The following is a 22,933-nucleotide window of genomic DNA, read 5'->3' as shown; positions in this document are numbered from 1 at the left end:
AATTGTCAAGAGATAGGAAGAGTAACATGGGGGAACAAAAGTAGATTTTCAACAAAACTGTTATCTAGCTCTGAGTTAATAGTTTCACAGCTTACGCTTCAACTAAATGTAGGTGTGACATCATTTATGGTAGCACAACAGACAAAAATTTGGAGAGGTTTTAAGAATAGTCATCATGCAAAAATACACAGCAACTGGAGTCCTAAAATCCATACTACTTCTCTACAAGGGGAGAGCTAAATGCCACATCCTTCTTTCCCATAAAACATGCCAGTCTGGGCTACCATTTTCACAGCTATAACACTAGTGAAAATACACTTCCGTGGTTTCAGAAAGCCGTATGGAATGAACAAGTGAAGGAAATGTTTGTGGGTGTTGTGTGAGAGAAAACTGTATACAAGGGTGTGTGAGGCAACTGTATTCATGAGGCAGCTGTGTGAGTGAAAGAGGATACATGTGAGCGCTGTCAGCCTGCAAATTTAAGCAGAAACAAGGCTAAGACCTGTTCCAGGTCTCACTAAATATGTAAAGTCACTCACACTCTAGGAATGTGCAAGTCTGTGAGAGACATTTAAACTTTTCCTCACATAATCCCAGCAAACTGGAGACAGCCCCTGAGTGAAGCAGACACCAACCTAGGCACCTTTCCTTTGCAGTTTCTCACTATAAGGGATTTCTACATTGCAACCAAATAAGGGTAAATTCCCCACCAGCTCTTGGATTGTCGGAAGATGACATCTGGCATCTAACTGAACTTTCAGGAATTACAAACACTGGAACGCAAGCTGCAAATCCTACACACCCTGCTCTCTCCTCCTGGCTGTTTTCCCTCTTCCCTCCTACCCCCGGCAGTCCCCACCCCCCTTGCCCAATGTGTCAGTTTCCTGACCACTTGCTTCCTACTGCCCCACTCTGCCTGCTCCCACAGTACCCCCGCCTGTTTAACCACCCCCCAACTCCTCTGGCTGCTTCCCCCAATTCACCCACCCCACCATCCCTCCACCAACTCCCCCAGCCCCCACATGCCCCCCATTCCTCTGGCTGCTCCCCCAATCTCCCCTCCCCACCTGCTTTCCCACCCCCGCCATCCCTCCACCAACTCCCCCAGCCCCCACTCCTCTGGCTGCTCCCCCAGTCTCCCCACCCCACCTGCTTTCCCACCCCCGCCATCCCTCCACCCAGTCCTCCAACCCCCGCATGCCCCCCACTCCTCTGGCTGCTCCCCCAATCTCCCCTCCCCACCTGCTTTCCCACCCCCGCCATCCCTCCACCAACTCCCCCAGCCCCCACTCCTCTGGCTGCTCCCCCAGTCTCCCCACCCCACCTGCTTTCCCACCCCCGCCATCCCTCCACCCAGTCCTCCAACCCCCGCATGCCCCCCACTCCTCTGGCTGCTCCCCCAATCTCCCCTCCCCACCTGTTTTCCCACCCCCACCATCCCTCCACCAACTCCCCAAGCCCCCCACTCCTCTGGCTGCTCCCCCAGTCTCCCCACCCCATCTGCTTTCCCACTCCTGCCATCCCTCCACCCAGTCCTCCAGCCCCCGCATGCCCCCCACTCCTCTGGCTGCTCCCCCAATCCCCGCCTGCTTCCCTGCTCCCACCATCCCTCCGCCCGCGTCCAAGCCCCCGCTCCTCCGGCTCCTCTCCGCTGTCCGCTCTCCCCGTCCCGCTGCGCCGGTCCCCGCCACCCCAGCCTGTTCCCTCTCCCCCCTTCCTTTAGGCTCTGCCTCACACCCCGCGGCCTTATCTCCGTTCCCCGCTAGGCCGACTGGGACCCCGCCTTGCTCCCGCGCCCCTTCTCCTGCACTGCGTCACTCTGCCCACTGGGCCCTCAGCACGCGCCGCCTGGCGCCCCCGCTCAGCCCGCCGACCCTGCGGAGCCGGCCTGCGCCGGCGGGGCCCAGCTCGCCACCTACGTGCGGGGGGTGGGGACGGCTCGCGCCCGCAGCTGTTTGACATTCAGAGATCAAGCCGGGGAGGCGGTTAGGGAAACACAGTTATTTGCGTAACCACCACCCAGAAAGTCTCTCGAGCGGCTACTGGTTCCATCGTCCAACGCATTGCTCGAATCCTATTGGGTAACGGTGACATCAATCCCCAACCTCCAGACAAGCGTCCGCTGGAAGTTTCTGGTAGAGTCAGGGAGCGGGGCGGGGGCAAAGGGGGAACCAAGCGAAGTGATTGGCCAAGCCAGCGTGCATGCTACAAATATGTATTGGACGAAAAAGACAAGGAAGAGGCACAGTAAAACTATTGGTCTAGAGAATAAGACTCTGCGAAGGGATTGGTCAGAACGGCAACACGGTGATGATTGGTCAGCAGGTGCCGGGCGGATCTTCTGCCGGGTTTCACAGTGGTGATTGGTCAAGGATCGGAGGCGAGCAAGCTGATTGGGAGGTGGGGTTCTGGCAGGTTCCAGAAGAAGACGAGCGGCCACTATAAAAGACGGTGAGCTAGCGAGTAACTGCAGATCGCGCCGTAGTTACTGAGAAGAGCGCACTTTGGAGCGGCAGCCGAGCGAGCCACCACCATGTCTGGTAAAGTGCCTGCCATTGGCATCGATCTGGGCACCACGTACTCCTGCGTGGGTGTCTTTCAACACGGCAAGGTAGAGATCATTGCCAACGACCAGGGCAACCGCACCACGCCTAGCTACGTGGCCTTCACCGACACCGAGCGCCTCATCGGGGATGCCGCCAAGAACCAGGTTGCCATGAACCCCACCAACACCATCTTCGACGCCAAGCGCCTCATCGGCCGAAAGTACGAAGACACCACGGTGCAGTCCGACATGAAACACTGGCCTTTCCGCGTGGTGAGCGAGGGCGGCAAGCCCAAGGTGCAGGTGGAGTACAAGGGCGAGAACAAGACCTTCTTCCCAGAGGAGATCAGCTCCATGGTGCTCACCAAGATGAAGGAGATCGCGGAGGCCTACCTGGGCCGCAAGGTGCAGAACGCCGTCATCACCGTGCCCGCCTACTTCAACGACTCCCAGCGCCAGGCCACCAAAGACGCTGGCACCATCACCGGCCTCAACGTGCTGCGTATCATCAACGAGCCCACGGCGGCCGCCATAGCCTATGGGCTGGACAAGAAAGGCACTGGGGCCGGCGAGAAGAACGTGCTTATCTTCGACTTGGGCGGCGGCACCTTCGATGTCTCCATCCTCACCATCGAGGACGGCATCTTCGAGGTGAAGTCCACGGCCGGGGACACCCACCTCGGCGGCGAGGACTTTGACAACCGCATGGTGAACCACTTCGTGGAGGAGTTCAAGCGCAAGCACAAGCGGGACATCGGCAGCAACAAGCGGGCTGTGCGGCGGCTGCGCACTGCCTGCGAGCGGGCCAAGCGCACGCTGAGCTCCTCCACCCAGGCTAGCATCGAGATCGACTCGCTGTTCGAGGGCATCGACTTCTACACTTCCATCACCCGCGCCCGCTTCGAGGAGCTCAACGCCGACCTCTTCCGCGGCACTCTGGAGCCCGTGGAGAAGGCCCTGCGCGATGCCAAGCTAGACAAGGGCCAGATCCAGGAGATCGTGCTGGTGGGCGGCTCCACCCGCATCCCCAAGATCCAAAAGCTCCTGCAGGACTTTTTCAACGGCAAGGAGCTCAACAAGAGCATCAACCCCGACGAGGCTGTAGCTTATGGCGCCGCAGTGCAGGCTGCCATCCTCATGGGGGACAAGTCTGAGAACGTGCAGGACTTGCTGCTGCTCGATGTCACGCCTCTGTCCTTGGGCATCGAGACAGCCGGCGGGGTGATGACTGCCCTCATCAAGCGCAACACCACCATCCCCACCAAGCAGACCCAGATCTTCACCACCTACTCCGACAACCAGAACAGCGTCCTGGTGCAGGTGTACGAGGGCGAGAGGGCCATGACGAAGGACAACAATCTGCTGGGCAAGTTCGACTTGACCGGCATCCCCCCAGCTCCCCGCGGCGTCCCGCAGATCGAGGTCACCTTCGATATAGACGCCAACGGTATCCTGAATGTCACTGCCTCCGACAAGAGCACGGGTAAAGAGAATAAAATCACCATCACCAACGACAAGGGCCGCCTCAGCAAGGATGACATTGACCGAATGGTGCAGGACGCAGAGAAGTACAAGGCGGAGGACGAAGCTAATCGCGACAGGGTGGCCGCTAAGAACTCGCTCGAGTCCTACACCTACAACATGAAGCAGACCGTGGAGGACGAGAAGCTGAAGGGAAAGATCAGCGATCAAGACAAGCAGAAGGTGCTCGACAAATGCCAGGAGGTGGTCACCTGGCTTGACCGCAACCAGATGGCCGAGAAAGAAGAGTACGAGCACAAACAGAAGGAGCTGGAGAAACTCTGCAACCCCATCGTCACCAAACTGTACCAGGGAGGAGCCGCCCCACCCGGTGGCGCCGGGGGACCCACCATTGAAGAAGTGGACTAGACTAGACTGGACTGAACGCTACACTGTTCAGGGACAGTTATTTTTTTCCCATTTTTCCGTTTTACTTTCGTTCCTAACCTTAAAAAGTCAGTGTCAATGACCGTTTATTCTGTTTGGATGTGCATAGGAAGCTGAGACAGATCTGCTTCTATGTGCTTACAAAGAGAAGGCAATCCAGCTTGATAAGGTTAGTAGCAGATAAGTTTTTGTTAACTCAGATACAAATGCTAGTATTCTTCAGGGTGTTGTCTTTATATGTTCAGTGTCTTCTCTGAAGTGCCCACTTGATCGTTATTGTTGACAAACATTTCAAGTTATGCATGGAGAATGTTTACCAAACGCTTTAAAAATACTTGCCGGTCCGGCATCTGGAAATTTTGGTAATAAAATAAATATTTAAAGCATACATTTTTCTCCTTTTTTTTTGTATTTTATTTTGGCAGTTACGATTAAAATGTTAAAGGCTCGTGCTTCTCATAAGAGGGTGGTAAGAAGGTGTTGAGACTTAAAGAAAAATTAATTTACTATGGGTTTGTCATAGAAACCACTTACTAGTAGTAGTGCATAGGTTGCTGACATTACAGGCAACGTCCTAAATGTAAAGCGTGGGTGGGTGGCTGTCCTAGGGCAGCAAGTCTGTTAATCACTCGGAGGCTGTCAGCTTTCCCAGCTTCTCATAAACCTCTCCCAAGAGGGGATTGGAGAGCAGCGTATGCTGCAAAAACTAAACTTTGTTTTACTGTCCTAATTAACTGTAGCTGTTCAACTCTCAGCTGGGCTGGTGGAAACGGTGGGTGTGTTATAACACTTGATGATGGGTGTAAAGGGCTTACCAAACTCGTTTAGCTTCGGGACTCTGGCCAGCCCAGGGGCGGCTAACTAGCTTGGGTAAGAGGATTAGAGAAACCTTGGCTGCCTTACCCGCTACATAAAGCTAGATTCTGCGTCTAAAAAGCAATAAACTCGTGACCTGCAGTGTAAATGCACTCTAAAACCAGCCCGCTGATACTTCAATATGGTAGCTAACCTCTCCGGGGGCGGAGGAACGGTGTGGTGGGTTGTAACTAACTCGCAGAATCAGCTTGCAGGCTGTCCAGCGAGAATAGGGATTTAAACTGGCTGACTTCCCAGAGCCCACAACTGCAAGAGAAACTAATCATGGAAAGGGTTTAAAGTGCACTTCAGTGTTTAAACTGTCTTGCCATTCCTGTTTAGTAAACATCTAGCCTACTAAGAACTGACTGAATTACCAACCCCAGCTTTGAGTTGAACTCGAATGCAGGGCACTACTTTAGAAAAAACAAACAAAAAACCAACCCCACAAACTCCTACAGCAATATTATAGCAGAAAACTATCTGGATGGTATTTCCTGGTTGGTAGGAAAGTGCGTAGCCACTTGGGAGCACTGGCTTAAACTGCAACTTAACTCTATATTGCAAATTGTCAATCAGATGAACCTCATGTGTTTGGAAACAAAATGTGAAAGTTCATAACACTACAATTTAAAGTATAGCTCAAAACTAGATTCTCCCTCCCCCACCCCCCCGTAGTAGTAAGCAAGATTTAATGCAGTGAAGCTCTTTTTCCACACCCTAAAGACTGGTCAGATTAACAAAAGTGAGGCAAAGTTCGTATTTGAGCTACCCTTGAATGATAGCAACTTTTGTGTCAGCTCAGCTATATATGCTGTATGATTTAAGAACTAAGGGGTCCGTTAAAGACCTAGACTTGTTTTACCTACTTATTAATCAAATGACAGCTCAATACTAAATGTATTTCAGACTGGTCACAATGACCTAAGTTGAACCCTAGTCTATGGAGTCTCAGTAGATAAGCTTGCCAAAAATGAGGGACCCAATAATAATTCAAGATACACACTTGAACTGTTTATCTGGAGGTTGGCCAAATTTACTTTGACAAGTTTCACATTTATTCCTAAGGCTTTTAAGTGTAACAAATGCTAGTTGATAGTTAAAGAATAACTAGTATCTCTCCCCCCTCCCCCCCCCCAGCACTTTTTGTTTTGCTGAAATGTTCCCATCCCCTTGTCTCTAAGTAGAAAGAGCACCTGAAACATTAGATCTGTGAAAGATGCTATCAAAGCTAATAGTTGCAAGGACACATCTTCTCTTCCTTCTAACATTAAAATCAAGGGCTGAGTAAACCTCCTGAGTTAACATCTATTTAATGAAAGATATGGTCTCTCCCTTTAGGTGAATCAATAACCAGATTTTTTCTGGCAAGTGATCAGCGGGGGTGGGGGAGAGAAGATAGCCTTTATTTTATTTTTTCCATGCTTATTTAAGTGCAGTAAGAAGCACATTTTGCTGAATGAATGCCTGCAATAGCCATTATGACCCTCCTCTCCCTGTGTGGGTTCCCCCCTGCCAGCCCATCTACTTTGTTTACACTAGAAAAACTAGTACTCCAGGAATACTGTGAAGACTAGTCCTGAAAGGGGTAGGGGTGAGGGGTTTGTCAGATTGCCAAACATGGTAGTTAAAACACCCCACTTCAGGGACTATACATAGCGCTGGACAGCTGTATTGAACCTAGAATAAGGTTGCCAAGTTGTCTAGTGTAGACACACCCAAATTGTATGAGAGCTATAAGTGCATAGTGGCTACTATATACTTTTAAGGTTGGGAAAATGTTTTAAGTCTCAAGACACATTTTAGCCTTTCAAATGTGACACAAGCAAGAGGGGGGAAATGCCCAAGGAAGCTCACAGAATTCAGTGCTTTAGATTTTTTTTCTCACTTGGATAAAACAGACTGACAAAGTCAAATATGACATTTCCTATGCTGTTAATATTACAATTAAACTAAAACCTTAGTAGTGAAATCCTGGCCTCACTATTGTCAATTGCAGAACTCTCACTCCCCTGGTGAAATGCAATAGGGTGAGATTTCACACAGGATTCCTCCAGGAAATAGGTAAATATCCAGAAAAAGTGATCATCCTTTGTAATTAGGGAGAGCTGAAGGAGTATGCCTAAGTTTAAGGAATAGAGAAGGGCTTCACATTTTAAAAATTATTTGGTCTAAAATCTGGCAGATTAACTATCCCATAGTCAGCCTCTCTCATTCTTAGTGGTGTTACCTCACTTTGTCAAAAGCATTTCACTCCCAAATTTTATTTCTGCTTCAACCAGGCTTTGCAAAACATGCCTGATCAAAGTCATGGCCACAAATAGAAGTGCTTAATTACAGTTTAGGGTGTAGCTGTTCTTGATATTTGTTCAAATTTGAAAAACTGTTACAGTACTGTGGACAGAAAAAAATCCCTAGTGTTAGAGGTTAATAAGCCTAACTGGTTGCATTGCATAGAGAAGTAAAGAGATGCTATTGTCTGTACCTGCAGTGTTGGGGTGCCCCATAGCTTCTGAATGCTCTGATTGCTGATGTAGTTTTTGTTTATAAATGGAGGGAAGAGTGGACAAGGACATAAAATGACTTTGAAAAATAAGGCGGGGGAGCTGGTGACCTGCTTCATAATGGAGTGTGCAGTAGCATGAGAGGGGTGTCTCCAGGATCAACTAGGTTAGAGAGAGGTCTGAGAAAGCTGAGGAGTGGACTGGCTGGTTACTTGCTCCCAAGCCAGGAGTGGAAGGAGCTCCCTGCAAACTGCATGCTCCAGAACGCATTACAACCTCCAGTGTCTGTTTTAGACTTAATATGCAGGGCTGCAGCTGTGCTGACTCCCAGTCCCTTCTAATAGCTTAAAAAGCAGAAGTGGCTGTATTCTAACAGTCTCCGTTTTCTTGTCAGCAGACCTTGGAAAGGGCACAGCAGGTTCTTGCTGGGATCCTCCTGTCATTTATATAAATATTGTGTCTAAACAGTTCAGTGCATTGTCTGATATGACCTGAGAGCAGAAACCTTTGAAAGAAATGTGCAATTTACTGACTGTAGTTTGTGTCCTTCCCATTCTCTGCTGCTGTCTCTCCCCGACACACACACACACACACACAAGGAAAAGCACTCAGAGAATTTGCTTTTTCCACGTAGATACTACACATAGCATTATGTGGAAGGCACCAAATTAAAGAAGTGTGTGCACACCTTTTTAGAGCAGACTTATTTCAAAGCTCCTTTCTTCAGACTTGGCATGTACATAGCAGTAAGCTAACTTTTTAAATTAATAATTTTCTGGTTGAGTTTAAAAAAAAACCAAGTGCCTTGGTGGTTAAATATCCCTTCTTAACGTAACTCCAATGCTGGGATTGATTTTGCTCAACTGACTCCATCAGAAAGTAGCTGTGAAGTGGTGGCTTAAACTAGACTATTCTTTCAACACCAGTGTGAGGATACAGTTGTGCAGACATATTTGCAGATGTAAGAACATGTTTAATTTCTACATATAAAACAGCATTCAAAACCCACAAGATCTTCTCCCTTACATGGCCCAAGTCTTTCTTTTGTCTATATTGTGCTGCTCTCCTTTACCCTCTACTGCAGCAGTGGAGTGGGGAAATCTGCAGACTTTTTCCTCCTCTTGGTGTGAGAGAGAGCGTGTGTGTGCACCACAAAGGGGTTTGGATAGTGGCAGGCAATGATAGGAGCTCCATTTTCTCCCCCTTTCGATGGCTGAAGGCAGCCTCAACCTCTTTTAATTTGTTGGGTTTTTTTAGTTTGAAATATTGACGTTGTCCCACGTGTTCTGGGGAGGGAGAACTCTTCATCTGCCATTGCTGTTCAGCTGCCCTCAAGGTATTGAGGTCCTTAAGCAAAGGGAAGAAAGCAAAGAATTTTTTTTTAAAAGTAACAGACACTTCTGAAATGTTCTGCTTAAGAAAACTGACTGTGTGTGTTTACTTAGAGGGGGACACAATAAATGGTAAAACCAGTTTTGTTTACCTGCCTCACTTTTAAGCGGATGACTTTTCTTGCTAATAAAAACAAAGTTTTTTTTCACTTTTCATAAAGGGAGACTAGAGAAAAGTGACTGTCCCAAATGCATCCGTTGGTTCTGGTCTTTGAGTCCATCCCAAGTCTTTGTGCAACTAAGATGGTGACAGATGAATAAGTAAATATATTGAACTGTGGTTGTGTTAGTTTCAATTTCATTGAACATAAGAACATAGGTGATCTCTCTCTCCTGCCATTCATCTCCACCCTCTACAAACAGAGGCTAGGGACACCATTCCTCACCCATCCTGGCTAATAGCCGTTAATGGACTTAACCTCCATGAATTTATCCAGTTCTCTTTTGAACCCTGTTATAGTCCTAGCCTTCACAACCTCCTCAGGCAAGGAGTTCCACAGGTTGACTGTGCGCTGAGTGAAGAACTTCCTTTTATTTGTTTTAAACCTGCTACCCATTAATTTCATTTGGTTGCCCTTAGTTCTTATATTATGGGAACAAGTAAATAACTTTTCCTTATTCACTTTCTCCACACCACTCATGATTTTATAGACCTCTATCATATCCTCCCTTAGTATCCTCTTTTCCAAACTGAAAAGTCCTAGCCCCTTCAATCTCGCCTCATATGGGACCCGTTCCAAACCCCTAATCATTTTAGTTGACCTTTTCTGAACCTTTTCTAATGCCAGTATATCTTTTTTGAGATGAGGGGACCACATCTGTATGCAGTATTCAAGATGTGGGCGTACCATGGATTTATATAGGGGCAATAAGATATTCTCCGTCTTATTTTCTATCCCATTTTTAATGATTCCTAACATCCTGTTTGCTTTTTTGACTGTCGCTGCACACTGCGTGGATGTCTTCAGAGAACTATCCACAATGACTCCAAGCTCTTTCTCCTGATTAGTTGTAGCTGAATTAGCCCCCATCATATTGTATGTATAGTTGGGGTTATTTTTCCAGAGTGCATTATTTTACACTTATCCACATTACATTTCATTTGCCATTTTGTTGCCCAATCACTTAGTTTTGTGAGATCTTTTTGAAGTTCTTCACAATCTGCTTTGGTCTTAACTATCTTGAGCAGTTTAGGATCATCTGAAAACTTTGCCACCTCACTGTTCACCCCTTTCTCCAGATCATTTATGAATGAGTTGAATAGGATTGGTCCTAGGACTGACCCTTGGGGAACACCACTAGTTACCTCTCTCCATTCTGAAAATTTACCATTTATTCCTGCCCTTTGTTCCCTGTCTTTTAACCAGTTCTCAATCCATGAAAAGATCTTCCCGCTTATCCCAATTGAACACATTGGTGGGAGTGGGGTGGGTGATAGCCAATGTTGGCTATGAAGCAAAGTTCAAAATCACTGAAGGGTTTTTCCACATTTTTGGAAATTACAACAGGAACAGGCGGGGAGAGGGATAGCTCAGGGGGTTTGAGCATTAGCCTTCTAAACCCAGGGTTGTGAGTTCAATCCTTGAGGGGGCCATTTAGGGATCTGGGGCAAAAATTGGGGATTGGTCCTGCTTTGAGCAGGGGGTTGGACTAGATGACCTCCTGTGGTCCCTTCCAACCCTGATATTCTATGATCTCTGTAGAGATGGATTTCTAATATCTCATGTATTTTTGGCTTAGGCCTTGTCTGCACTGTGAATGCCTTACTGGGTACAGCTATTCCAACAGAACCCCCAAGACAGACTAAGTTTTTCTGTTGGTGTAACAACACTATCCCAAACAACATAAGCTGTGCTGTATGCAGCGTTGTTATAGCTGTGTCGGTCCCATGATATTAGAGCAGGTGGGTGAGATAGTATCTTTTATTGAACTGGTTTCTGGTGGTGAGAGAGACAAGCTTTTGAGCTCAAGAGTGTGGTGTAAGCTCGAAAGCTTGTGCCTCTCACCACCACAAGCTGGCCCAATAAATATTACCTTACCCACCGTGTCCCTCTAATTAGCTCTGCTGACTGTAGCACTCTTCTGTCGGCAGAGCTGTCTTTACATTGGAGAGTTTGCCATGACTAGCGGCTGGGAGTGTGGGTTTTTTGCACCCTTGACGGACAGAGCTATGCTGACAAAAGTTTGTGGTATAGATAGGGCCCTACCAAATTCACAGTCCGTTTTGATCAATTTCATGGTGGTAGGATTTTAAAAGTAGTAAATTTCATGATTTCAGCTATTTAAATCTGAAATGTCATGGTGTTGTAATTGTAGGTAGGGATCCTGATCCAAAAATAAGTTGGGGGTGGGGGTGTCACAAGGTTATTGGGGGGGGGGGCGGGTTTGCAGTACTGCTACCCTTCTGTGGTGGGCAGCTGCAAAGCAGCGGCTGCTGGCCGGGAGCCCAGCTCTGAAGGCAGAGCTGCTGCCAGCAGCAGCTCGGGAGTAAGGGTGGCCTGGTGTGGTGTTGCCACCCTGACTTCTGTGCTGCTGCTGGCGGGGTGCTGCCTTCAGAGCTGGTGCCTGGCCAACAGCCGCCGCTCTCTGGTCGCCCAGCTCTGAAGGCAGCGCAGAAGTGAGGGTGGAAATACTGTGACCCCCCTAAAATAACCTTGCAACCCACCTGCAACTTTCTTTTGGGTCAGGACTCTGAATTTGAGAAACACTGGTCTCCCTCTTGAAATCTGTATAATATAGGGTAAAAGCACACAGAAGCCCAGATTTCATGGTCTGTGACACATTTTTCATTTGATTTTGTTAGGGCCCTAAGTATAGACCTCTTAGTGTCCCTCTCCTTACCCTACTCTCTCTCTCACATAGTTCAGGATGTGCTGGTGCGCAGTATCAATCCACTTCAAAGTGTCTCCGGTTGGGTACCCCAGAAACGAGGAACCTAAAATCACTAGTCACTGTTGAAAATCTTGACCAAATTTTCTGGTTTTTAGGAAGTGTCTAGAAACTTTAAAATATTTTTCAAGGGCATTTTATTTTTCATTTAGCAAATTAATTATTTTCCCATGGGCTCTGTCCACATGGAAATGTGCTAACTCATGCGAGCAATCGTAGTTCCCCTTTCCACTATATAAATCCCTTGAAAAGGGATAGAGTAACAACAAACAACAAGGAGTCCGGTGGCAGTGGGGTTTTTACCCACGAAAGCTTATGCTCAAATAAATCTGTTAGTCTTTAAGGTGCCACCGGACTCCTTGTTGTTTTTGTGGATACAGACTAACACGGCTAACCCCGATAAGTAACAACAAAGTTAATCCCCAACACTTGGTGTAGACTACTCATGTTTTAACCATGTCTTTGAATGGTGGTAAAGCCTTGGCCATGTCTATCACTCCCAGGGCACAAAAGAAGGGATATTTTGCCTATTAGGTTTTGTTATAGTAAAATTGTGTCATGTAGGGGAAAAACGTGTTTCCACTATAAAGAAAGAGTTCTGATGGCCAAGACTTATGGAAAAGTCCTGTAAAAATTAATAAGGAGGAAACTAACAAGAGTATGTAGAAATTATTTTCAAAACATACAGAATTGAATAGAGGAGATCTTGTCTATATTTTTAAATCATCCTTTATAATTCTATACCAGGAATATAATTGTCAAATTCTATAGGATGGTTAGAAACCAGGTTATTTTTAGGGCTGTAAATTGCAATTAACACAATTGCAATTAATGCAAAACAAATTAACTAGATTTTAAAAATAGTTGTGATCAATCACCGTTTTAATTGCACTGTTAATAATAGAATACCCATTTTAATTTTGTATAAATATTTTTGGATTTTTTCTACATTTCCAATATATTGATTTCAGTTATAAACAGAATACAAAGTGTACAGTGCTCACTTTATATTATTTTCTATTACAAATATTTGCACTGTAAAAAAAAGATAAAAGAAATAGTATTTTTCAGTTCACCTCATACAAGTACTGTAGTGCAATCTCTTTATCGTGAAAGTGCAATTTACAAATGTAGATTTTTTTACATAACTGCACTAAAACCAAAACAATGTCAAACGTTAGTCTACAAATCCACTCAGTCCTCGTACTTGTTGTTTAGTCAATTGCTAAGACAAACAAATATGTTCATATTTATGGGAGATAATGCTGCCTGCTTCTTATCTACAATGTCACCTGAAAGTTAGAACAGGCGTTAGCATGGCATTGTTGAAGCCAGTGTTGTTTTGACACATGACCAGAAAGGGTTAAGCATCCTGTAGGATAAGTTTCAGAGTAACAGCCATGTTAGTCTGTATTCGCAAAAAGAAAAGGAGTACTTGTGGCACCTTAGAACCTAACCAATTTATTTGAGCATAAGCTTTCGCGAGCTACAGCTCACCTCATCGGATGTAGAATAAATGACTCAAATTCAACCCTTAAAGACATATGGGGAGATAATTTTTGTGTATTTGCATATATATTGGTAGTAGTCAACAATGTAATCAACAGTCCCAGTCTATGCTGTATTCTGTTCATTCAGAGATCAAAAGAACATCCTAGCATTTAAATGACTGTAAACACGGGATATCGTATTCATCTCTCTTTGAAATGTATAGCTGATCATCTGCGAATGGTGAAAAACAGGCAATTGCCTTATATTAATTCGTGTAGCTAAGTACTGGTGATGGACCTACTTCAAAGTTGCTCTGATTACCTATTGTGGTGTGAGCCAAAACAAGGAGGAGTCCTTGTGGCACCTTAAAGACTAACAAATGTATTGGGCATAAGCTTTTGTGGGCTAAAACCCACTTCATCAGATGCATGGAGTGGAACATACAGTAGGGAGGTATAAATACACAGCATATGAAAAGATGGCAATTGCCTTACCAAGTGGGGGGTCAGTGCTAATGAGCCAATTCAATTAAGGTGGAAGTGGGCTATTCTCAACAGTTGACAAGAAGCGGTGGAAATCACTTTTGTAGTGCTAATGAGGCCAATATAAACAAGGTGGCCCATTTCAAACAGTTGACAAGAAGGTGTGAGTATCAGCAGTGGGAAATTAGTTTTTGTAGTGACCCATCCACTCCCAGTTATGCCCAAATACGTTTGTTAGTCTCTAAGGTGCCACATGGACTCCTCATTGTTTTTGCTGATACAGACTAACATGGTTACCACTCTGAAACCTGTTGTAAGCCAAGGGACTCCAGCTTATCAAAGAAGGCTTGAAATTGTATAAAAAGATCCTTGGGTCCTGATTCTGTCATCTCAGATCTGCTTTAGGTTCCATACAGGGGAAGCCTAAGCCATCAGGACTGAGATCCCAGTTCCGACTCGACTGTCCTGAAGACAAACATTGGACTATAACCTATGGACTAAATTCTAAAAGAACTCTTTGCAACTACAAAGCTCACCATCTCTGCTATGAATCTAAATCTTAAGATTGACTCATGTCTGTACATATACTAACCTTTTAATCTATACTCTCTTATCTTTTTAAATCAATTTTAGTTTAATAAGAATTGTCTGTAAGCGTATATTTGGATAAGATCTGAAACATTCATTAACCTGGGAGGTAATGTGTCTGATCCTTTGGGATTGGTAGAACCTTTTCTTTTATATGGTGAATGAGATTTTAATTAATCCTCATCATATCTGACTTGGGTAGCTAGGTGGAGGCCTGAGGCTGGGTTACGTTAAGGGAATTGTGTTGTTGGCTGCTGGGTAACCAGTGAGGTATTATAGAAACTGTTTTGTGTTGGCTTGGTAAATCTAAGTATTGGAATATCCACCAGCTTTGGGGATTGTCTGCCTCTTTCTTTGCAGTTCACGCTAATTGAGTAACCTCAGTTAGCTCCCCTGGGACCCCAGTCACACCAGTGTTGCAAGATATTTACGTGCTAGATATGCTAAACATTCATATGCCCCTTCATGCTTCAATAACCATTCCAGAGGACATGCTTCCATGCTGATGATGGGTTCTGCTTGATAACGATCCAAATGAAGGGCCGACGCATGTTCATTTTCATCATCTGTCAGATGCCACCAACAGAAGGTTGATTTTCTTTTTTGATAGTTCAGGTTCTGTAGTTCCCATATTGGAATTTTTTAAGACTTCTGACTGCATGTTCCACACCTCATCCCTCTCAGATTTTGGAAGGCACTTCAGATTCTTAAACTTAATACTATTTCTTTTGTTTGCCTTTTTGGCAGTGCAAATATTTGTAATCACAAATAATATAAAGTGAGCACTGTACACTTTGTGTTCTGTGTTGTAACTGAAATCAATATATTTGAACTGTAGAAAAACATTCAAAAATATTTGTAATAAACTTCAATTGGTATTCTCTTATTGTTTAACAGTGCGATCAAAACTACAATTAATCATGACTAATTTTTTTAATCTCGCAATTGTGAGTTTTTACCATCATTTGACAGCCCTAGTTATTTTCTGTAAGTTCTGTAGGACTTCTCCATGCGATTGACACCTTTGCTTTCCACCAAGTACTAAATCAAAATCCAAGTTGTGAAAATATGTATAGGTAATATTAATGTGCATGATGTGGTGCTTGAATATTTCTTCTTTTTCACATGTGGCATAATACAAACAAAAGTTCCTTGTTGGAATCACAAAGCAAATGTCTGGCTAGATAAATATATCTGATAACCACTAACATTCATCTGATGAAGCCACAGAGAAGAGAGGAATCACATCAGATTGTCAGAAAGAATGTGCAGTTGGTTTTTCCGGCTTTTGAAATTCAGACTTCATTCCTGTATAGTACTTGGCAATAGTCATTCTGATTTCCCTAGAACGTCTGTATTCAAGACTCAAAAGCCAGTGTTGCTTTTGACTATCAGTGTTAGCAAGTTCACTTTCATAGCCTCTATTAATAAACTGGACAGGGCAGAGGCAGCTTTGTCGGGGTCTAAAGCTGCATAACTGTGGTGGTGTTTGTGCATTACAATAGGGTCAGGATAATAGGGAGGGCAAAAATTATCTAATGGAGCCAGCAACAAGGCTATTCAACTACTGTCTGGTTTGGGGATACTCCAAATATTCAGTGAAAAGCAGCAGCACTGGCAAAAGATGTAAATTTGAAGCCTCTTCATGCTGGAAAAAAAAGAATGAGCAAATTCAATTTTGCACAAATGAAAAGTGGAAAATCCACAGCCACACTAATCTTAATATGCCCCCAAGCATGCTCTTTTATTCTGTCCTACAGTATGGTCCTGCTTTTAATGAACAGAAGAGAGTACTTGGCTAGTATACTGTATAGCAAGGGAATAAGTATTAGCTACTGTGAACTTTAATTTTTGGACCCTTTGTTTCTAATGCAAAACAGCAATGCACATAAGAGACTAATAGTCCCAGGGAAACCAGTGCTGACATTCAATCAGCCCCAGGGAAGGGAGGAAGAAAGTAGTATGAGGGGTCTGGAGACCAGAGGGCACACCTGACGTGGAAAAGGGCAAAGAGAGAGACAGAAAAGGGACACCACTGGATGGTGAGTCAGTGATATTTTTGTTATAGGACTCATGTACTACTTGCTTTCCAGTTATGGACAGATTGAATAAGCTGCTCAGTGAGCCCCATTCAGCGTGTGCATTGAATGAAGCAGGGGTTGAGTGGAAAAAATGAGGATGTGATCATGTAATTATCCTATATCATAATGCATATGCACAAGGGAACTGAATTAAAGTTGCATGGGCAACCTCAGTACTGGTGTTTACTGACTTTTGGGTGCTTTACCTTAATAATGCTCTTCTAATGTGTGTGTGTGTGTGTGAGAGAGAGAGAGAGAGAGAGAGAAATTTCGTAGGTTTTTAAAAGAGCAAATGGAAAAACAAAAAACAGAAATTCCATCATGTGGCATCATATTGACACCCATAAGGGTCATCATGAGGACTGGAACCTTAAGCGCGCGCGGGTCTCTGGCTCTTGAGCTGCACTCGATAGCCGTAGTAAATTGTCATCCTCTCTGTGCAGCAGAACTCGAGAGGAATGGGACACCTTGGCCAGTGGGTTCATAGATATCTGTTGACGTGGAGGAATGGTGAGACTCAGGAATCTTGGGTTTCATTCCAGGATCTGGAGGGGAGTGTGGTCTAATGGGCACACACACTGGTGCCCCATCCCCTCCAACATGTTCCTGTTCCAAGCTGTCTATTCCCTACCCCCGGATCCTCCCAGTCTCATTCTTGTCATCTACCCAATCCTAGTCTGTACTCCTCAGGAGTCTCTTCCCAGTCTGAGTCTCCTTGCCCAGGCAGTCCTAATCTCCCCCTCCTGGCATCTTGTCTGATCTGTGTATCTCTCTGTCCTCCAGATCGCCACCCCATGTGTCTATATTGGTCATGCCACCTACCTGACAGTCTCCCAGGCTCCTCATCCAATCTCAGTGTCTCCACTAACAATGGCTCGTCACAGTCTGTTTGCCCAGCCAGACCCAGTTCTGCCCCCCTATCCCAGCTCCTCATCAGATCAGTCTTCCCTTCCCCTTCCTCCTTCTCCCACCCGTCTGATTTGCAGCCCCAGAGTCCCTCCTCCATCAGTTCACAGTTCCTTGTGCCAGCCTCCAGTCTCAGTCTCCCCTTAACTCCTCAGGCTCCTTGTCCCAGTCTAACCCGCCCTCCCCCCACCACTTGTCCAGCTCCTGCCCCCCTCTGCATTTGAAACAGGCAACTGCTTCTTCCAAACTGCCTGGTGTCAGCCTAGGAGAGTCAGGTTCCTTGCTCTCAGCTCGGGTGCCTCAACCCAGACCCTGGGTCCTGGCACAGTCTGAAGCAGCTTAGAGCTTCAGTTACCAGGAAAGTCTTAGTCTGCCTGGGCTGGAGAATGCTCAGTGAGGATGGAATATCGGGGGGGGGGCGGGTGGGGGGGGAAATTTAGCTGACTCTAGCAAGTCTCTACTGAGCATGTGCAAACTGCTACTTTCCAAAAGCTTAAGACTTGGCCAAATTTGGGTGGATTTTCATGGGGATGACAAAAGGCACCTTCCTGACACAAAGGCCACTCACCTTGCCAAATTTCAAGTCCCTGATCAAAACCAGTGGGGCATTAGAACTTCTCAAAGAAAAGGTCACCAGAAATTTGCAACATGGACAAAGCAATGTATTTTTTCACTAACCTCATTCTTGGAACAACAACTATTTTACATAAAATTTATTACAAATATTCAGCCCGAGGCAGACACTTGATATGGAAAATTTCAGCCTAAATGGTTAACGTTTGGGAAAGTCACAAACAACTGAAAACAGGGCCTTATAATAGAAAGTGTTGGGCAACCTTAATATTAGGCAATACTACCAGGCTGGCCTATAATGTGGTATCCCCACCTCACACACTCACCATCTTGGGTGCAGGAGGTGAGTATGCAAAAAATTCCCCTAGAGCACCAGTTCCAGACCCACCTGAACCTTCCAGGGTGAAATGGGTAAGAGCCTCAGTTTTGACATAGCAAACATATAACTGCGCTCAATCAATGCTGTCCTTCTGTGATCACTGTGAGCCATGGAAACTGTATGGTGGGAGAGGATAGGAGTGGGGCAGTGGTCTCACAGTTTCAGTTAGAGGGTGGTCTGTGCGGGAGCTGTGTTACATTTCTGTGGTCCCTCTCTCCATGGAGGAGAATTTCCCCTTTAAGAGAGGAGGATCCCAAGGACACCTGCGGTAAGGGGGTGCCAAAGTCCTAGAGCCACTGAGGAAGCACTCTGGCCTTGTGTTATCTCTCACTGGCTGGAATGTAAAAGGAGCCATTTGCTTACCTAGCAGAGGGCATGAAATCTCTTAGGCTCTGTTGTTCTTTTAAATTCACCATACACTGACTGCTATAAGAATGGCTGGCCATTCAAAAATGTCCTTTAAGACTTTGAAACTTTAGCACCCCCTCAGAGTTGGCCCATTGCCTTCTCTGCAGACTACAGCAGGCTTGGCTTGCAGAATTATACACTCATAAAAATGCTTTGTAGCAATAACCCAAAGCTCAGTCTTATAATTAGGTTTGGAAGGATTAGCTATTTATTGGGAAGTGTCAGTAAACTGATTTCATCATACACAACTCAACAAAATTTAGGTAGGCAAAGTAGGAAGAATGCTGCTTGACGACTTGTTAGCATTTGATTTAAGGATATTCACTCTGTATATTTTGACATGTGATATTGACAATTTGTGTTTTAACGATCATAGAGCTTCAATTTTTTGAATCTCAGTGTCTGCTGTCATTAAGTAATTATTCTCTGACCCCTCCTTGACACCCCCCATCACTTATCATACCAGTGAAAATGTAAATAGATAAAAATAAGAAAAAAGCTTTAAAATAAATATTGATAGTGTCCATCTAAATTGTAAATAAATAAAAATTGAATTCTGCCAAGCCTACTTACAATAGTCATACTGCAGTGATTACTGTACCTCTAGCCAGAGATTTATGATATCCATCACCAAGTATCTGAGTCCAGAATGCTGTAGTTTTATTTGAAGGGAAGGCCCATCCCTGGTATGGTTTCTTGCCTGTTTCTGAAATGAATGTAAATGAAAAATGAGGGGCACATGCTTGTGAGTGGCTTAAACCAGTGGTTCTCAACTAGGGTTATGCAGAGGTCTTCCAGGGGGGTATATCAGCTCATTCACATACAGCCAATGACTTGTTTATACTGCTCAATATACTATACACTGAAATGTAAGTATATTTATATTCCAATTGATTTATTTTATAATTATATGATAAAAATGAAAAAGTAAGCAATTTTTCAGTAATCGTGTGCTGTGACACTATTGTATATTTCTATATCTGATTTTGTAAGCAAGTAGTATTTAATTGAGATGAAACTTGGGGTACACAAAACAAATCAGACTCCTGAAAGGGTACAGTAGTCTGGAAAGGTTGAGAGCCACTGGCTTAAAGCTTTAAAGAGAAAGATAATTATGCAAAATTAATTTAAGAAAACAGGGCTGTATCCCTAGCTCTGCAACTGACTTCCTGTGTGGCCTTGGGCAAGGCCTTAAAGCTCCTTGTATCTGTGTTCCCATCTGTAAAAGGGTGGTGATAATATTTCCCTAGTTCATAGGAGTGTTATGAGGCTTGAGTCCATTATTATTTCTGAAGCTGTTTGATCTTCTCAGTTGAAAGGACCATCCAAGTAGTAATTTTAATTAGATTAGTTTGCAGATTTCCTGTTGGGATTGTGATAATATTAGCTATAACTATCTAAGAATGGGTTCTCCTGATGATTGCCTCTCTCCCATCTGGCATAGGTAAACCCACAGGCAATCCCCTCCTTCCTTGCCCTTTATTTTAGGCAATGCTTTACAGACCTTCTCCTTTGATGTGGCTTTTAAATTGGCCAAAAGGGCAATCAGCCTCCTGAGGCTGATGACAATGCTACATTATAAACTGTCCAGCAAATGAGCCAGTGACCATCTTTTCCATCTCCCTCATTCTTCCTTGTTCAAGATCCTGTTTCTACAGTGCTCCTGACCTCTGCCGTCCTGCGATGGAGAGATCTGAGATTGTTCCAAATCTGCTTATCTCATCCTGAGAAATATGTAGCACTACTGCCAAGCCACCAGAATATACTTGGCAGCCTGTAGTAGCAACTGGAAACACAACATACTTAATGCAATTGTCAAAAAAGGTCACTGGAGAGAAATGTGCAAAGCTCAGAACTGAATTTTCAGAAAGATTCAAGGCTTTCTGTCAGCATTTGGGCCGGCACTCTAAAGAGCGCAAGAGATTTGTATCTGTGGTGGCCCTGCTGCAGCATCTCTAAGGGCGGAGGGGGGAGTTAGGGTTAGAAAGTAAACTTTTTCAGGCTAGTTTTTTTCCCACGTAGCTTCTTTACTGCAATCTCAATAGTCTTACACAGAGTCATAAAAACCACAGTAATACTCTCCAAAACATCTTTCCCACAGGTAAAACCTGCACTATAGAAATGAATAGGGCACATCAATATACATGAGAGCTGGGTGCATATGTAATAATCCTTCTCCCCCATCCAACTGAGCTATCTATAAATCTTATGTCAGATGCTTTTTACCACCTCAGAGTGCACCTTAGGCCTAGTCTACACTTTTAAGTTTTGCTGATATAGCTACACGGGCTAAACCCACCGACTGTAGATGCAGCTTAGACGAGCAAAACGAGTGCTTTTGCTGCATACCAGCTCCCTGAGTGAAATAAGCTGCACCAGCCATAGCACATTTCTGCTGGTATAACTGCGTCTACACTAGGCCAGCTGCCTTAGTGCACTTCAAACCTTTCCAGAAGGAGAGGGCAGATCTTGACCGGGGAGCTGGATGGTGCTGCAGGGAGCACTCAGCCCTTTGGTCCCTGGGGCACATTCAAATCTTGAAAGGGCCACACCGAGGGAGGCGGTGCCAGCCCTGTATCTGCCAGTCACAACACAAGCCCTAAGGACCGGCCAGAGAGATGCTGTTAGTGCACCCGAGGAGCCCTGCCCACCTCCATGGGTTCAGAGACTGGGAGCGGAGCTAGCCAGCCTGAGCGGGGCAGGGCGAACCGACTGCAAGTCCCAGCGTGCAAAGCAGCACGGCGGCGCTCCTTGCACGCTGGGACTTGTGGTTTCCAGGGGCTGTTGCCGGGATACCCGCTGTAAACAGTGCCTCCAGCAGCCGCCTCTTCTCTGCGCGGCCGGCGGGCTCCCAGGCGCCATGCAAGCGGTGAGTCTGCCCGCCACGGCTGCTGCCCGGGCCGCGGGAAGCGGAGGTCACGGAGAAGGGTTCGCTGGCTCGTGGAGGGTTGGATGGCGGCAGAGGCTGGTCAATAGCCTCTCGAGTCCCATTCTTGCCTTGCGGGCGGCGGCCCCGCACGCAGGTACCGCCTGCGAACAGCCCGAGCCGGGAGGGCCCCGGCAGCAGCTCGCAGGCGTGCCCGCAGCCCCTAAAGTAGCCAGAGGGGCCAAGCGCAAGCTGTCTGCGCAGTCCGCAAAGTGATCCCCTTTAAGGGAGCAACGGTGATCTCCTGCCTGCTGTTTATTTTGGATTTGCCTACTAATGTAGGGGAGAGGAGAACGGCGTGGTAGCTTTTCTACTGGAGTCTGGACTCCTGGGTTTTCTTTCCAGCTCCACTGAGGACTTAGAATCATAGAATCACAGAATCACAGAATATCAGGGTTGGAAGGGACCCCTGAAGGTCATCTAGTCCAACCCCCTGCTCGAAGCAGGACCAATTCCCAGTTAAATCATCCCAGCCAGGGCTTTGTCAAGCCTGACCTTAAAAACCTCTAAGGAAGGAGATTCTACCACCTCCCTAGGTAACGCATTCCAGTGTTTCACCACCCTCTTAGTGAAAAAGTTTTTCCTAATATCCAATCTAAACCTCCCCCACTGCAACTTGAGACCATTACTCCTCGTTCTGTCATCTGCTACCATTGAGAACAGTCTAGAGCCATCCTCTTTGGAACCCCCTTTCAGGTAGTTGACTTCTGGAAAACGACTTTGTGCCTCAGTTTCTGCGCCTGTAAAAGGTTAATTATACTAACATGTTAGTGACACTAGCCTCCTAGGGAAGTTGCCTTCTTAGAGATCTTCTAGTGGTGGAAGGTGCTGTAGTATATCAGTGAGAATTATAATTCTTTGCTATCAAAAGACAAATTAAACCGCCTGCCATTTTGGTTTTAATGACCATAAATGACCACACATTTAAGCAAGCAGCCAGAGAGTTATGTCTGCACAGTATAGTTTGCAGACACAGTAAAGTTCTTTATTCTGTTTTGCTATCATTG

General features: G+C 45.6%; 2 protein-coding genes across 2 annotated transcripts in view; both read left to right on the top strand.

Moving 5' to 3' along the window:
* The window catches only part of ZBTB1 (zinc finger and BTB domain containing 1), a 300,777-nt gene that overhangs the window by 33,375 nt on the left and 244,469 nt on the right, over positions 1-22,933 (top strand). The window lies entirely within an intron of this gene.
* HSPA2 (heat shock protein family A (Hsp70) member 2) lies at positions 2,434-4,841 on the top strand. The gene has a single exon (XM_077819497.1). The coding sequence runs from the start codon at positions 2,534-2,536 to the stop codon at positions 4,433-4,435; it is 1,902 nt and encodes a 633-aa protein (XP_077675623.1). The 5' UTR covers positions 2,434-2,533; the 3' UTR covers positions 4,436-4,841.

Source organism: Eretmochelys imbricata, chromosome 6, assembly GCF_965152235.1.
Source record: "Eretmochelys imbricata isolate rEreImb1 chromosome 6, rEreImb1.hap1, whole genome shotgun sequence".
NCBI classification, from domain to species: domain Eukaryota; kingdom Metazoa; phylum Chordata; order Testudines; family Cheloniidae; genus Eretmochelys; species Eretmochelys imbricata.
Note: the sequence above shows the minus strand (reverse complement) of the source record. Positions and strands in the feature narration are given on the sequence as shown.